Below are 15,383 nucleotides of genomic sequence, written 5' to 3'. Positions count from 1 at the left end.
CAGTAACACAAGGAAAGCACACAAAACAACGCTGCAGAGCAAAGAGGGTCCAATAATAAACACAGGCCAGGCTTAGCGATGGACGCGTCCAATAACGGACAGGCTTCAGTAACAGCTGACTGAGCTTAGCAGTGGGTCTGTGTTTTAAACGAGCAGAGCCAGCATTAATGTTGGATGGGCCAGGCCTGCCTAGGCATACTTGCATGACAACAGACCACAGTCTCCCAATGACTGGCCAGCAAATATTCTTTTCAACAGTGAAGTTAACAATGGGGTAACTTCCACTGCACTGCTGGTTACTCCCGTCTACATGCAGTGCCAGTGATATCATGTGAGACTGCAGGCTCACATTGCATCGCAGTGACAGTGCAGTGGTGGGTTAAAGGAACAGACAGAACTGTGGGTGTCCTTGCTGCCAATCAAGGAGACTGTCCTCCTTTAGAACACTAATAAAGAAACAGAAGATGAACACCTCAAACAACACGCTCCAAAGAACACAGATTCCCTTAAAACACTCACAACTTGATTCAATAAGCACAATAAAAAATAAGATAAAGTAACAAAGTGATTAGGTAAGAGCAGCTTTTCCTTAACTCTAGTTATTAAAGTCGCACTAAGTATTATACAAGTAATATACAATAATGAATGCAAAAAAAAAGACATCTCTATACCAAATTAAATAACAATAATGACCACAGTAATTCAGATACAGTTTGGCTTTGAGGTAAGACTGCCACGCGCTCGGCCTTCTTTCACTAATGGATTCCCAACAGAGTGCCCAATTTGTTGTCAACGGGTTAAAGGGTTTGGAGAGTAAAATTCTATATATATCTATATAATATATATATATATATATATATATATATATCTATAATATTCCCCCAAGGTGTCTTTACAGACTAATTGCTTCGAAGGAGGAAAAACACTGACATCACAATGACATAAGCTAACTAGATGGGGTGCAACTGCTTCCAGTATTCTGCCACTAGGGGTACAATATTTATTAACATGAAACATAAATCTCTATTTGGACTAACGTGAGTTTCCCATTGATCTCAATGCATTTTCAAACTAACAGTCAACCCCCACCCTCGCTCTGCTCATAATTCCTAACCCTGTCCACCTTGCCATTGACTCTGGGCCACCTTGGGGTTTCCAACAACAAGCCGTGGGCTTAAACATTAGGGAGACATGAACCTGGTCCCCACAGATACCCTGCACCATACTGGGTGCTGGCATTGGAGTAGCTCACATTAGAGACGAACAAGGTGTGGCTCAGGATTTGAACCTGCAAATCCTTGTGCTGAGAACAGTGTGTGAGAGGGTGGGTCTGCTGGTTATCACTGCTGCTATCTGGGATGTTAAATCTCTTGACCGCAAGATAGCTCAGCACAGGTGGAAAGAACAAGAAGGAGTTATCAGTGTGACATTGCAACTGATATTGCAGCATGCCCCGTTCTTCTTCTGATCCCAGAGCAGTCTGAACATGGAGGGCGTGTGTGCTGTAGTGAGGTAACCTGCACGCGCCAAACAAGGCTACACAGTCAAACACAAAGGGTTAAATACGGTACAGACAGAACTCAGCCAGCCAGGACTGGGAATAGCCAGCTCAATTAATCCTTACTGTGGGTTGCTACGTTCTTGCATTGAAGAAAGCTAAGATGATGATTCAATTTTCTTTTGAATTGTTGGAAACCAAATAACTCAGCAAGCTGGTCCCTCTTTGTAATAGGAAATAAAAGAAAATACAAAGAAACAAATAAAAAGCAGACAGGTTCAGATATGTAGTGATTTGTGTTCTTTAGCAAAATCAAAAATAAGGTCCCTTGAACCTCTGTGTCAGTGTCAGTGTTTTTGAGAATCACAGCCCTGATTTTTAGGAATTCAATGGATTCAGTGGAAACAGATACCTCTGTGTCTGGACAAGAGCTTTCTGCCAGGGAGACAGACGAACGAACCAAGAGCCTTCGCCTCTTGACAGTGGAAACAACGGGATTGTTGAGTAATGGAGCAAAAGTAGATTATTTTCTGTTTCACAAGAATCTTTATTTATTTTTTATTATTATAATTTTACATTTTGTCATTCACTCATTCTTCTCTGTAGATTTTTTCTCTTTTTTTCTTCTCAAAATACATGCCTCAAATATTCCCAGAAAAGCCACCAGACAGGAAGCCATAGGGATTTCTTTAAAAAAAAAAAAAAAAAAAAAAGATAATAATAATCACGGATAAACATAGAAAATAAATAGGGATCAAGAATAAACAGGCACCACGCCCTGAGAGCGAGAGGCATTCTTGGAGCCAGATCCACTCATTGTGAAGTGGTTGAGGAGCAGAAATAGTGTGCAGATTCCCTTTCCTTAAAGAGAATACGTTTCACAGTCTGGTGTAGTTTCTATCCCATGCAATGCATGTGCTGTACATAAACACAGAGGCAGGCTTCACTGCTCTTTCTTTCTTCTCATATAACTTCCATTGTCGTCCCACCCCCCCACAATTTTAAGTGCAACAAAGAGAGGCAAATCTGCTGTGAAGTAAGCCCTGCTTCCCTCATCCCTCTCTCTGTGTAATACTGCTGAGCTGAGAATCGGTGCAAAGGAATGTAGAGGAGAGAGCGAGGTCAGAGATCTCTCTTCACTGCAGCCCGGAACACGCACGCACAGTTATGAAGACTGTGTGGGTGAAGCTGCACAATGACGTGAGGTGATGTGGCTCTCTGATCACAATTTCTCTGGTGAATCCCAGTTCTTTGGACACATAAGCCCAGGGTAAACCTGGAATACAGAACCGTGTGGCTGGTTTCAGGACCTGGGAGGGCAAGGGGGAGGTAATAGGAGGAGGGGGGTATTCCAGAGTTTTCTAAATAACCTCCACCTGCTGGTGTGAAACTGTCTTCCTGTGAGCAGCGACAGCACTCAGAGGAGCTGATCAGATCTTGAGAAGGAGAGCAGCAAGGAGTGGACTGGGAGAGCTGAGAACCAAAAGAGAGATATCCTGCGCATCTGTTAAACCAGGAGAGCTCCTCCGTTGAGGGTGTGGTAGGGTGGGGTGAAGACGGGTCTGCAGAGGTGAGACAGACGGGTAAAGAGGGGGACCTCCGCCAACCTCCTGTCCTTGATCATCTCAGGGTCTGTAATAGTTCAATATCACATTAGGGGGTTGGGGAGGTTTGTAGGAAATTCCTTTCTGATGTGTTCCACTAACTAATAAGAGAGGAGGTTTTGAAACGTGCTTGCTTGTTTAATCGCTCTCGACCCTGTAAATACTCTGTCTCTCAATATCAGCTGCTCTGCTGCCTCAAAAGGCCAGATGTTGGTGTGAAAGAAGCTGCCAGGGGGAGGGACCTTGCCCCTGTCCTTGTTTATTTAGTTTGTTTGGAATTTCATACCCCCTCCTGCTCCCAGCTCCCTTGGCCCCCTGTTCTCTGGGGTATTATCTGTGCTGCTCTGGGCTGGTGGTGGTGGAGGTGCTGAGGTTGTTGTGGCTCTTGTCCTTGCTGTCCTCCGTGCTCTCCACTCCATACATGTCCTCAGGCCCGTCCTCGCTGTCCCCGGTCTCCTCGGACTCGGAGAGCAGCTCCTCCTCGCGGTACTCGGACACGTCAATGCCAGCTCCGCCCACGTGCTCCTTCAGTTTGCCATGGTGCTTCACGTGGTAGCGCTGGTTCTGAAAGAACTTGATGATGGTGTGTTTGGGCAGGTCGAGCTGGGCGGACAGCGTGTGGATGGCCTCCTGGTCCGGGTACAGCCCCACGTCTTGGATGAAGCTCTGCAGGATGCCCAGGGCTTCCAGGGAGATCTTGGTGCGGGAGCGAGGTTTCTTCACACCGCCGCCTCCACCTCCGCTCTCCTCACAGCCGCTGCCCATAGGCGTCGACACGGGCTCCTCGCGCAGGGGGGAGCTCTCCTTGGCAGGCTGCGAGGACTGCCTGTGAAGCACCTGCTGGGAAACACAACAAAACCAATGGAGCTCAGTTACTTTCAACAGCAGCACATTAAACATGTTCATTTCAGAACAAGAGGAGGATGTTTGAGTATATCAGTTTTTGTCCTTTTCCTAGCAGCTGTATATAAAATGCCATTGTCATTACTATGATCTTTGGTGCTTGAGAATGTCAACAGCAGCTTCAAACGAAGGACAAATTAATTGTTCTAAACCGTTCTGGAAGAGTAGCAGTCCACTCCTAGGAGAGGGACTGGTGTCTTTGGGATCGTCCTGTGGTTCGCAGAGTTCGCATATCGGGTGTTAGATTGTCAGGACAGGGTGGACACTGTCTCAGAGAGAGATGAGAGCTCTTGGAAGGTGCTGTATCTCACAGCCCGGCCTGGCTCTGAGTGTGCGAGGGCAGCATGTTTTATTAAAAGGGTGGAGTATATAAAGCAGCAGCTCTGGTATGCGAAGCTATAAATCTGTGGTACATTAAAATTAAAGGACCCACATAAAGATAATAGTATTTTTTTTCCTTCAATAATAACAGGGTATTTTTCAAATAGGTCAGACCAGACCAAGAAATATTCCTAACTCCTGTTTTGGGGGTTGGTGGGGCTGCAGTGTTCAGGAAGTGTGTAGGCTGCTCATTTTTTTGTGCTTATTATCTTTTTATGTCTTTTTGAAATAAATAGCAGCCCTGTAGAGCCGTGGTTAGCGTCCGTGCCGAATGGCTGGCAAGCAATCGAGCTTCAAAAAGCCCAGAATCCAGTTTATAGGCAGATTTTCTCAAGTACTGTAACAAGCCTGCTATGAATGGATTAATAAGACTCCTATTGATTCTTACAGTGCTGGGTGTGACTCTCCCGAGGGGGGAGCATTTAGCTTTACTTTGTGCCACAGATCCTTTACAAGCATTAAGGCTTTCTCAGCTCTACAACACTGTCATTACCAGCACCTAAATAATAATGAGCACTAACCCTAACCCTAACCACTACACAGCTCTCCATGTCATCAGCTCTCCAGCACTGTCATTACCAGCACCTTAATAATAATGAGCACTAACCCTAACCCTAACCCTAAACACTCCATTCTCAGCTCTCCAGCACTGTCATTACCAGCACCTTAATAATAATGAGCACTAACCCTAACCCTAACCCTAAACACTCCATTCTCAGTCTCCAGCACTGGCTCATTACCAGCACCTTAATAATAATGAGCACTAACCCTAACCCTAACCCTAACCCTAACCCTAACCCTAACCCTAAACACTCCATTCTCAGCTCTCCAGCACTGTCATTACCAGCACCTTAATAATAATGAGCACTAACCCTAACCCTAAACACTCCATTCTCAGCTCTCCAGCACTGTCATTACCAGCACCTTAATAATAATGAGCACTTACCCTAACCCTAACCCTAACCCTAACCCTAACCCTACAGCACTCCATTCATTCCAGCACTGTCATTACCAGCACCTTAATAATAATGAGCACTTACCCTAACCCTAACCCTAAACACTCCATTCTCAGCTCTCCAGCACTGTCATTACCAGCACCTTAATAATAATGAGCACTAACCCTAACCCTAAACACTCCATTCTCAGCTCTCCAGCACTGTCATTACCAGCACCTTAATAATAATGAGCACTTACCCTAACCCTAAACACTCCATTCTCAGCTCTCCAGCACTGTCATTACCAGCACCTTAATAATAATGAGCACTAACCCTAACCCTAACCCTAACCCTACCACTCCATTCTCAGCTCTCCAGCACTGTCATTACCAGCACCTTAATAATAATGAGCACTAACCTAACCCTAACTCCATTCTCAGCTCTCCAGCACTGTCATTACCAGCACCTTAATAATAATGAGCACTAACCTAACACACTCCATTCTCAGCTCTCCAGCACTGTCATTACCAGCACCTTAATAATAATGAGCACTACCCTAACCCTAACCCTAAACACACTCCATTCTCAGCTCTCCAGCACTGTCATTACCAGCACCTTAATAATAATGAGCACTAACCCTAACCCTAAACACTCCATTCTCAGCTCTCCAGCACTGTCATTACCAGCACCTTAATAATAATGAGCTCTAACTAACCTAAACACTCCATTCTCAGCTCTCCAGCACTGTCATTACCAGCACCTTAATAATAATGAGCACTAACCCTAACCCTAACCCTAACCCTAACCCTAACCCTAACCCTAACCCTAACTCCATTCTCAGCTCTCCAGCACTGTCATTACCAGCACCTTAACCCTAACCCTAACCCTAAACACTCCATTCTCAGCTCTCCAGCACTGTCATTACCAGCACCTTAATAATAATGAGCACTAACCCTAACCCTAACCCTAAACACTCCATTCTCAGCTCTAACCAGCACCTAACCCCTAAAACCTCTAACCCTCCAGCACTGTCATTACCAGCACCTTAATAATAAAGCACTTACCCTAACCCTAACCCTAAACACTCCATTCTCAGCTCTCCAGCACTGTCATTACCAGCACCTTAATAATAATGAGCTCTAGTCTAAACACTCCATTCTCAGCTCTCTAGTCGAGTGTTTGGGTTACATTATATATATATATATATAATTTTTTAAAAGCAGCAATAAAAACATTAACTTGATTTATACCGAGAGTGTCCATGACTTTAGCTTTGATGGATATATTTATGCTAAAAATAAACAAGTTTTAGTGTAACTTGTAGCTGTCCATCTCCTAATATTACAACTCATATTTATCCGGAAAAGCGGGAAATACTTCTAAATCATACTAATATCAAAAATACTAAATCAAATAAAAAGTGAAAAAACAAAAGGTCATGATTATAGGTTGTAACAGAGAGCCAGAGAGCAGAGAGGGTGGAGGACTCCCAGAGAGCATTACAATAGGGATACATATCCAATGCACTCCAGTACAGTGCTGCTTCTGCAGTGTGTATCAGAGACCTTAGAAGTGATGCGCTAGCAGTGTTTCATTCAGACCCCACGAGAGGAACAGCCCCTCTCTGGGGTACCAGCTTATGTCACAAAGCAATCGAAAATGTAGATGAATGTGGCCATTTTATTTCAAGGTTACTAGCTCAATACACAAAGGAAGGCCCAGCACATTTCACATTAGCACTCAGCAGCCCTCCTGAGAAAACAAGCAGAAAATAATTTATAAGATGGAATTAGTACCAGCAGCAATGCTGATGCAGTCACAGAACTAAAACGAGGGAAGAAAAAGGCATCTTGCTCCATGTCAGGTCAGTGACGTGGAAATTGAATTTTCTGCTGGATGTGCATGCGTTCTGCATATCATTAATTACAACCTAACACCAGCAGACTCTCCTTGAGCCTTTCACAGGAGGCCTGGCTGCACGGGTTAACAGGTGCAAGATCAGACCGGCCCCAATTCAAAGCAGCCGTGCCAAAAAAGAAAGGTCCTGGCATTCTGATGTTCTCAGGACCAAGCGTGAAATCAAACTGCAGTTTCATATTCCATATTTTATATTCAGTGTTAACTGGAAAATCTGGAAATTCTGATTGAATGAATGGATAAAACCTCCCCCTCCCCTTTCTCGTTCTTGTTTAAACATTGCCTAGTTTTAAAACAAATCGTTATTTTCAATAATATTACTCTTAACCTTCCTCCTAACACTGTCTCTCCCTCTTTCTCCTTCCATCCTCTCCCCTCCTCCCTTCTCCTCTTCTCTCCCGCTATCTCCTCCTCCACTCTCTTCTTCCCCCTTCTCTCTCTTCTGCCTCTCCCCTCTCCCTCTTCCTTCTCCCTCTCCCCTCTCCCTGTCCCTTCTCCCTCTCCCCTCTCCCTCTCTCTCTATTTTCTGGGAGTCGGTGCAGAGCAGTTCAGCTGGGAGCCATGTGTACAGCACACGGCCCAGAGCAGATGCAGGAGCAGAAGCAGGGGTGTGGAGTCCAGTATCCACCCAGCAGCAGAGTCAGGAAAATGGATTATGTTCTGAGTTATTTGGGGAAGCAATTGGGAATGCCAGAAAGAACAGTTGGGAAGGATTCTGAGGGTCTTTTCCCATTCTTTCCATGTGTGTGGTAAAGTCGAGAGAGGGGAAGGGAGGGCTGCATTGAGTTGCCCAATCACCGGTGCTTTTACTGACGGGACACAGTGGAGGTTAAGATTAAAATCAGGTGCGCATTAGAGGTGATGAATTAAAATCAAGTGCCCCCCCCACTGTTTAATGGCTTAAGTGAAAACAGTTGCCTGCTCACTGAAGCGGAAATGTTAACATAACTAACATAACCAGAGCTGAGAAATAACTTTTTCCTACACTTGGCAGCGCTGGGCAGCACTCAGATTTGGCCAGACTGTCCTGTGTAAACTCTGCTTTTGTGTCACCCAGCTCTGCTCTCCTCAGATCATTTGAAAGGTAAAACTAGACAAAACTTCAGAGACTGGAGGACCCATCTCATAAAAAGTTTCCCCTTGTAAAAGCACAGCAAAATGTAATAAAGCTTAGGTAAGCTTTGTAAAGCCCAGAGAGGTATGGTAAAGCACGGCAAACCAGGGTAAACTATGGCAAATGCAGAGTACAGTATAACCATGGGAAAAGCATGGGGAAAGCTGAATATTTGCTGTGGGTGTTAAGTTTAACTGTAAAGCTTCATAAAAAAATATAGCTTGTATTTTAACACACACTGCAGCTCTGGAAATTCTGATTGAATGAACAGAGAAACCTCCCCACTCCCCTCTCTTGTTCTTCTGCCGAGAGTGACGCCTTTACTTTTAAATTATTTATATATTAAAAGAGTCCCAGTTTACGGTTTGTGTCAAAGAAACTGAAAAATGTGTTAATGACGAAACCACAGCTTCCTTCCTCAGACGCTTGGTTGATAAAAAACAAAATCAGAGCCGGCTTTCTTGGCTAGTCCGACAGTAATTGTGGCCACATAGTGCCGCCTGAACACAAGAGGCGCTTTCCTGATGGGAGGAAAACTCACAGCTCCAGGCTCCAGGGTGGATAATGCACAACACATGGCCCAGTGGCAACAGTGTTACAATGCATTCATCAGCCTCCCTCTGTAATGTTATTTACAGCTGGATCACTTCACGAAAGTGAGCCCTCTCGCACCAAAACCATTGTGCTATCTACAGACTCTGCTTCTGAAAAGACTCCTGAGAGCTGAATGTCTGAAGCAAGGTTAATTGGGGAATATGATTGGAATAGTTAGGTACACTGAACAGCAGGGCATACTCACAATGTATCTGGCATCTCGCTGAGCCTCATTCTCTGAGGTCCAGCTGTCTCCACCTGGTTCTGCGCTGCTGAACTAGGGGCTCACATGTAATATACTGTCCATGATTCAGGGTAAAGAGGGCTATTGTAGCAGCTTTCTTCCTGCCTGCCTGCCGTTCCGCTTGATTTAGTGGCAGGTTCCAGGTCTGGCTCTGGCTGTCTAAACACGGCCGTCTCCAGGCAGGCTGAGTTATGAGCTGGTTCAGTCCCCTCTGCAGCCCCGCGCTAATGCAGCACGCAGGGGCTCCACGCGGAGTGACACGAGAAACCCGCACACGCCATTAATCACAGAGCCACGCCTCGCGGAAGTGCAATCGTCAATCAGAGAAATAACTGCCAGCAACTTAGCAGACTCATTTTTCCAAATGAGTTACAACACAATGTTTGGTCTTGATAAAAGTCACAGAGCTCTCCTACAAACACAGATCTCCTAAATGACACTGTTCTTTTATGAGACAGGAATTCCTGTATGCTGTATGCAAAGTATCCCTTAGAGAGAAAGCAGACCCTGTGGAAAATCACGTCATGCAAATAAAAAGGGACCTGAGTGCATTCAGTGTGGTTTTGCACTCTCTCTGACTCTGCTAAGCACCGCTCACATTGGAAGTAAAGGGAAACAATGACACCTGAAAAGGCAGAAGCGACATTCACCACACGGCATTATAATCCCTGGTTCAGTGACTGGACAACCTTGGTGAACTTTGGGTAATGCAAGGCATAAGCATGGGAAAAGCCTGGGAAAACTGGAATTACTGTGCAGATTTACTGACGTTAACTTTTACAAGGGGAAGTACATGCTTACAGAGTAGCTTGGTTTATCCACGCGTTTCAAACGACCCCCTGTATTTACCCGGACCCACGACACCATGCTTGCTATTGCAGTCTGGGCTGCAGTGAGAACGACTCTACTGGTGCAGGCCACAGCACCCACCCTCGGGACCAGGTCTTCAAATGGGGCATTTCCTCACGCCACAGCGCTCTGGAGCTATCCTCATTGCATCTAATAAACAGTTTACACAAGGGAAGAGGAGAGGAGCCTCTTTCTGATTCTCAAAGCAAAGACACACATTCCCTCTGCAACACTTGGGAAAATGGATTAATACTTCTGTACCCTCTCCCATTATATAATTATACCCTCTTAAAATTAAAAAGTGGATTGTCTCTAGACTAGGACAGGTTCTTGAAAGTCTGTTTGACGGTTTTTGGACTTGATCTATTTAGTTACAGATACCATAATTACTGTATTGCTAAGGCAGCATGATTAATTGTTAAAAGAAGATAACAATGATTATACAGCATCATTTATTTATAGTACTTTGTGTGCTGTACAGTAAGGCTGCAGAGCCCTGCCACAGAACCCCTTCCCTCTGCTGTCTGGCTTTGAGTAAGAAATTCCTTTTCTAGTGGTGGCGGTGTCCTAACATATATAGAATTCAGTATGGAAAGTCAATTTAATTAAACACTGTCAGAATGAATTGTATTAATGACCAATCTGGTAGGAGTTCGAGCCAAGCTGAGAGTTTTTAGCGAATAAGCACTGTTTTTTTTAAGCAATTATTTTTTACCAATTTTCTCTCCAATTTGAAATGCCCAATTTTAAGCCTGCGCTGACTCAGATGAAGACAACCTCTGAATCGTGTGTTGTCAGCCGTCTGCGTCTTTTCAATCTGCAGCCCTGCCATGCAGCCAGATCACAGCTGCAGTGTCGGAGGACCACGCACCTCTGTGCTGCTTGCAGGCAGGCTCGCAGGTGCCCGGCCAGTCTACAGGGGTCGCTGGTGCGCTGTGATCCGAGGACACCCTGGCCGACATAAGCCCTCCCCACCCCGACGACGCTCGTATAGTGTGTTTGTATAGTGTGCGTTTGTATAGTGTGTGTGTTTGTATAGTGTGCGTGTGCATGTTTGTATAGTGTATTTGTATAGAGTGCGTGTGTGTTTGTATAGTGTGTTTGTATAGTGTGCGTGTGCGTGTTTGTATAGTGTATTTGTATAGAGTGCGTGTGTGTTTGTATAGTGTGCGTGTGCGTGTTTGTATAGTGTATTTGTATAGAGTGCGTGTGTGTTTGTATAGTGTATGTGTTGTATAGTGTGCGTGTGCATGTTTGTATAGAGTGCGTGTTTGTATAGAGTGCCTCCCTACCGCTCTCACCTGGCTCGGCTCTGCAGGCGGGTGTATGGTGGTGTGCTGCAGCCTCTCGCTGTGGTGGTGCCGTGACTCCTCCTCGTACACCAGGTCCCGGTCCGACTGTGGTAGGCTCAGGAAGCGCCGGATAGTGCACAGGTTCTCCCACAGTGTGCGGTTTTCCGGGTTTGGGTTCTCCTTCCATCGGAGCAGCTCACACAGCCAGCCCTGAGAAGAGAGGAGAGAGAGCCATTGAGACAGAGGAGGGGAGAGGAGAGAGGTACAGCCATTGAGAGAGAGGAGGGGAGAGGAGAGAGAGCCATTGAGAGAGAGGAGGGGAGAGGAGAGACAGCCATTGAGAGAGAGGAGGGGAGAAGAGAGAGAGCCATTGAGACAGAGGAGGGGAGAAGAGAGACAGCCATTGAGAGAGAGGAGGGGAGAAGAGAGAGGCACAGCCATTGAGAGAGAGGAGTGGAGAGGAGAGAGAGCCATTGAGAGAGAGGAGGGGAGAGGAGAGAGAGAGAGGAGGGGAGAGGAGAGAGAGCCATTGAGACAGAGGAGGGGAGAAGAGAGACAGCCATTGAGAGAGAGGAGGGGAGAAGAGAGAGAGCCATTGAGACAGAGGAGGGGAGAGGAGAGAGAGCCATTGAGAGAGAGGAGGGGAGAGGAGAGAGAGCCATTGAGACAGAGGAGGGGAGAGGAGAGAGAGCCATTGAGAGAGAGGAGGGGAGAGGAGAGAGAGCCATTGAGACAGAGGAGGGGAGAAGAGAGAGAGATTGAGAGAGAGGAGGGGAGAGGAGAGAGAGAGCCATTGAGACAGAGGAGGGGAGAGGAGAGAGAGCCATTGAGACAGAGGAGGGGAGAAGAGAGAGAGCCATTGAGAGAGAGGAGGGGAGAGGAGAGAGAGAGCCATTGAGACAGAGGAGGGGAGAGGAGAGAGAGCCATTGAGAGAGAGGAGGGGAGAGGAGAGAGAGCCATTGAGACAGAGGAGGGGAGAGGAGAGAGAGAGCCATTGAGAGAGAGGAGGGGAGAGGAGAGAGAGCCATTGAGACAGAGGAGGGGAGAGGAGAGAGAGCCATTGAGACAGAGGAGGGGAGAGGAGAGAGACAGCCATTGAGAGAGAGGAGGGGAGAGGAGAGAGAGCCATTGAGACAGAGGAGGGGAGAGGAGAGAGACAGCCATTGAGAGAGAGGAGGGGAGAGGAGAGAGAGCCATTGAGACAGAGGAGGGGAGAGGAGAGAGAGCCATTGAGACAGAGGAGGGGAGAGGAGAGAGAGACATTGAGACAGAGGAGGGGAGAGGAGAGAGAGCCATTGAGAGAGAGGAGGGGAGAGGAGAGAGAGAGCCATTGAGACAGAGGAGGGGAGAGGAGAGAGAGCCATTGAGACAGAGGAGGGGAGAGGAGAGAGAGACATTGAGACAGAGGAGGGGAGAGGAGAGAGACAGCCATTGAGACAGAGGAGGGGAGAGGAGAGAGAGCCATTGAGACAGAGGAGGGGAGAGGAGAGAGAGCCATTGAGACAGAGGAGGGGAGAGGAGAGAGGCACAGCCATTGAGAGAGAGGAGGGGAGAGGAGAGAGAGCCATTGAGAGAGAGGAGGGGAGAGGGGAGAGAGAGCCATTGAGAGAGAGGAGGGGAGAGGAGAGAGAGCCATTGAGAGAGAGGAGGGGAGAGGAGAGAGAGCCATTGAGACAGAGGAGGGGAGGGGAGAGAGACAGCCATTGAGAGAGAGGAGGGGAGAGGAGAGAGAGCCATTGAGACAGAGGAGGGGAGAGGAGAGAGACAGCCATTGAGAGAGAGGAGGGGAGAGGAGAGAGAGCCATTGAGAGAGAGGAGGGGAGAGGAGAGAGAGCCATTGAGACAGAGGAGGGGAGAGGAGAGAGGCACAGCCATTGAGAGAGAGGAGGGGAGAGGAGAGAGAGCCATTGAGAGAGAGGAGGGGAGAGAGAGAGAGAGCCATTGAGACAGAGGAGGGGAGAGGAGAGAGAGCCATTGAGACAGAGGAGGGGAGAGGAGAGAGAGCCATTGAGACAGAGGAGGGGAGAGGAGAGAGAGCCATTGAGACAGAGGAGGGGAGAGGAGAGAGAGCCATTGAGAGAGAGGAGGGGAGAGGAGAGAGAGCCATTGAGACAGAGGAGGGGAGAGGAGAGAGAGCCATTGAGACAGAGGAGGGGAGAGGAGAGAGAGCCATTGAGAGAGAGGAGGGGAGAGGAGAGAGAGAGAGAGATTGAGAGGAGAGGAGAGGAGAGACAGAGAGGCGGAGAGGAGGAGAGAGCCAGAGATAGAGGAGGGGAGGAGCCGAGCCATGAGAGCCATTGAGACCGAGAGGAGGGGAGAGGAAGGAGAGAGAGCCTTGAGGGCGGACAGAGAGGGGAGAGAGAGCCATTGAGACAGAGGAGGGGAGAGGAGAGAGAGAGCCATTGAGAGAGAGGAGGGGAGAGGAGAGAGAGCCATTGAGACAGAGGAGGGGAGAGGAGAGAGAGCCATTGAGACAGAGGAGGGGAGAGGAGAGAGAGCCATTGAGACAGAGGAGGGGAGAGGAGAGAGAGCCATTGAGACAGAGGAGGGGAGAGGAGAGAGAGCCATTGAGACAGAGGAGGGGAGAGGAGAGAGAGCCATTGAGACAGAGGAGGGGAGAGGAGAGAGAGCCATTGAGACAGAGGAGGGGAGAGGAGAGAGACAGCCATTGAGAGAGAGGAGGGGAGAGGAGAGAGAGCCATTGAGAGAGAGGAGGGGAGAGGAGAGAGGCACAGCCATTGAGAGAGAGGAGGGGAGAGGAGAGAGAGCCATTGAGAGAGAGGAGGGGAGAGGAGAGAGAGCCATTGAGACAGAGGAGGGGAGAGGAGAGAGAGGAGGGGAGAGGGGAGAGAGAGAGAGCCATTGAGAGAGAGGAGGGGAGAGGAGAGAGAAAGCCATTGAGACAGAGGAGGGGAGAGGAGAGAGAGACATTGAGACAGAGGAGGGGAGAGGAGAGAGAGCCATTGAGACAGAGGAGGGGAGAGGAGAGAGAGCCATTGAGAGAGGAGGGGAGAGAGAGACAGCCATTGAGACAGAGGAGGGGAGAGGAGAGAGAGCCATTGAGACAGAGGAGGGGAGAGCCCGAGGAGAGCCATTGAGAGGGAGGGCATCCAGAGACCATTGGACGCGAGGAGGGGCGAGGAGAGAGGTAGCAGGAGCCATTGAGACAGAGAGCGAGGGGAGAGGAGAGAGCTTGGGAGAGAGGAGGGGAGAGGAGAGAGAGCCATTGAGAGAGAGGAGGGGAGAGGAGAGAGAGCCATTGAGACAGAGGAGGGGAGAAGAGAGAGAGCCATTGAGAGAGAGGAGGGGAGAAGAGAGAGAGCCATTGAGAGAGAGGAGGGGAGAAGAGAGAGAGCCATTGAGACAGAGGAGGGGAGAAGAGAGAGAGCCATTGAGACAGAGGAGGGGAGAGGAGAGAGAGCCATTGAGAGAGAGGAGGGGAGAGGAGAGAGAGCCATTGAGAGAGAGGAGGGGAGAGGAGAGAGAGCCATTGAGAGAGAGGAGGGGAGAGAGAGAGAAAGCCATTGAGACAGAGGAGGGGAGAGGAGAGAGAGACATTGAGAGAGAGAGGAGGGGAGAGAGAGAGAGAGCCATTGAGACAGAGGAGGGGAGAGGAGGAGAGAGCCATTGAGACAGAGGAGGGGAGAGGAGAGAGAGCCATTGAGAGAGAGGAGGGGAGAGGAGAGAGAGCCATTGAGACAGAGGAGGGGAGAGGAGAGAGAGCCATTGAGAGAGAGGAGGGGAGAGGAGAGAGAGCCATTGAGACAGAGGAGGGGAGAGGAGAGAGAGCCATTGAGACAGAGGAGGGGAGAGGAGAGAGAGCCATTGAGAGAGAGGAGGGGAGAGGAGAGAGAGCCATTGAGAGAGAGGAGGGGAGAGGAGAGAGGCAGCCATTGAGAGAGAGGAGGGGAGAGGAGAGAGAGCCATTGAGAGAGAGGAGGGGAGAGGAGAGAGGCACAGCCATTGAGACAGAGGAGGGGAGAGGAGAGAGAGCCATTGAGAGAGAGGAGGGGAGAGGAGAGAGGCACAGCCATTGAGACAGAGGAGGGGA

General features: G+C 48.3%; 1 protein-coding gene across 5 annotated transcripts in view; it reads right to left on the bottom strand.

Moving 5' to 3' along the window:
* Window positions 1-939: 939 nt before the first annotated feature.
* Window positions 940-15,383, bottom strand: part of LOC121323695 (DNA-binding protein SATB2-like) — a 53,128-nt gene continuing 38,684 nt past the window's right edge. For 4 of the 5 annotated variants that reach the window (XM_041264890.1, XM_041264888.1, XM_041264892.1 and 1 more), the window contains 2 exons: window positions 11,341-11,541; window positions 940-3,942 (listed from right to left, as the gene is read on the bottom strand). In XM_041264890.1, the coding sequence (XP_041120824.1) occupies window positions 3,433-3,942; window positions 11,341-11,541 (711 nt within the window). In that variant the 3' untranslated portion in view covers window positions 940-3,432. The remainder of the gene's footprint in view (window positions 3,943-11,340; window positions 11,542-15,383) is intronic. The other variant, XM_041264891.1, reaches the window with a different exon arrangement.

Source organism: Polyodon spathula, chromosome 11 (genome assembly GCF_017654505.1).
Source record: "Polyodon spathula isolate WHYD16114869_AA chromosome 11, ASM1765450v1, whole genome shotgun sequence".
Taxonomy (NCBI): domain Eukaryota; kingdom Metazoa; phylum Chordata; class Actinopteri; order Acipenseriformes; family Polyodontidae; genus Polyodon; species Polyodon spathula.
This window is presented reverse-complemented; position numbering and strand designations above follow the sequence as displayed.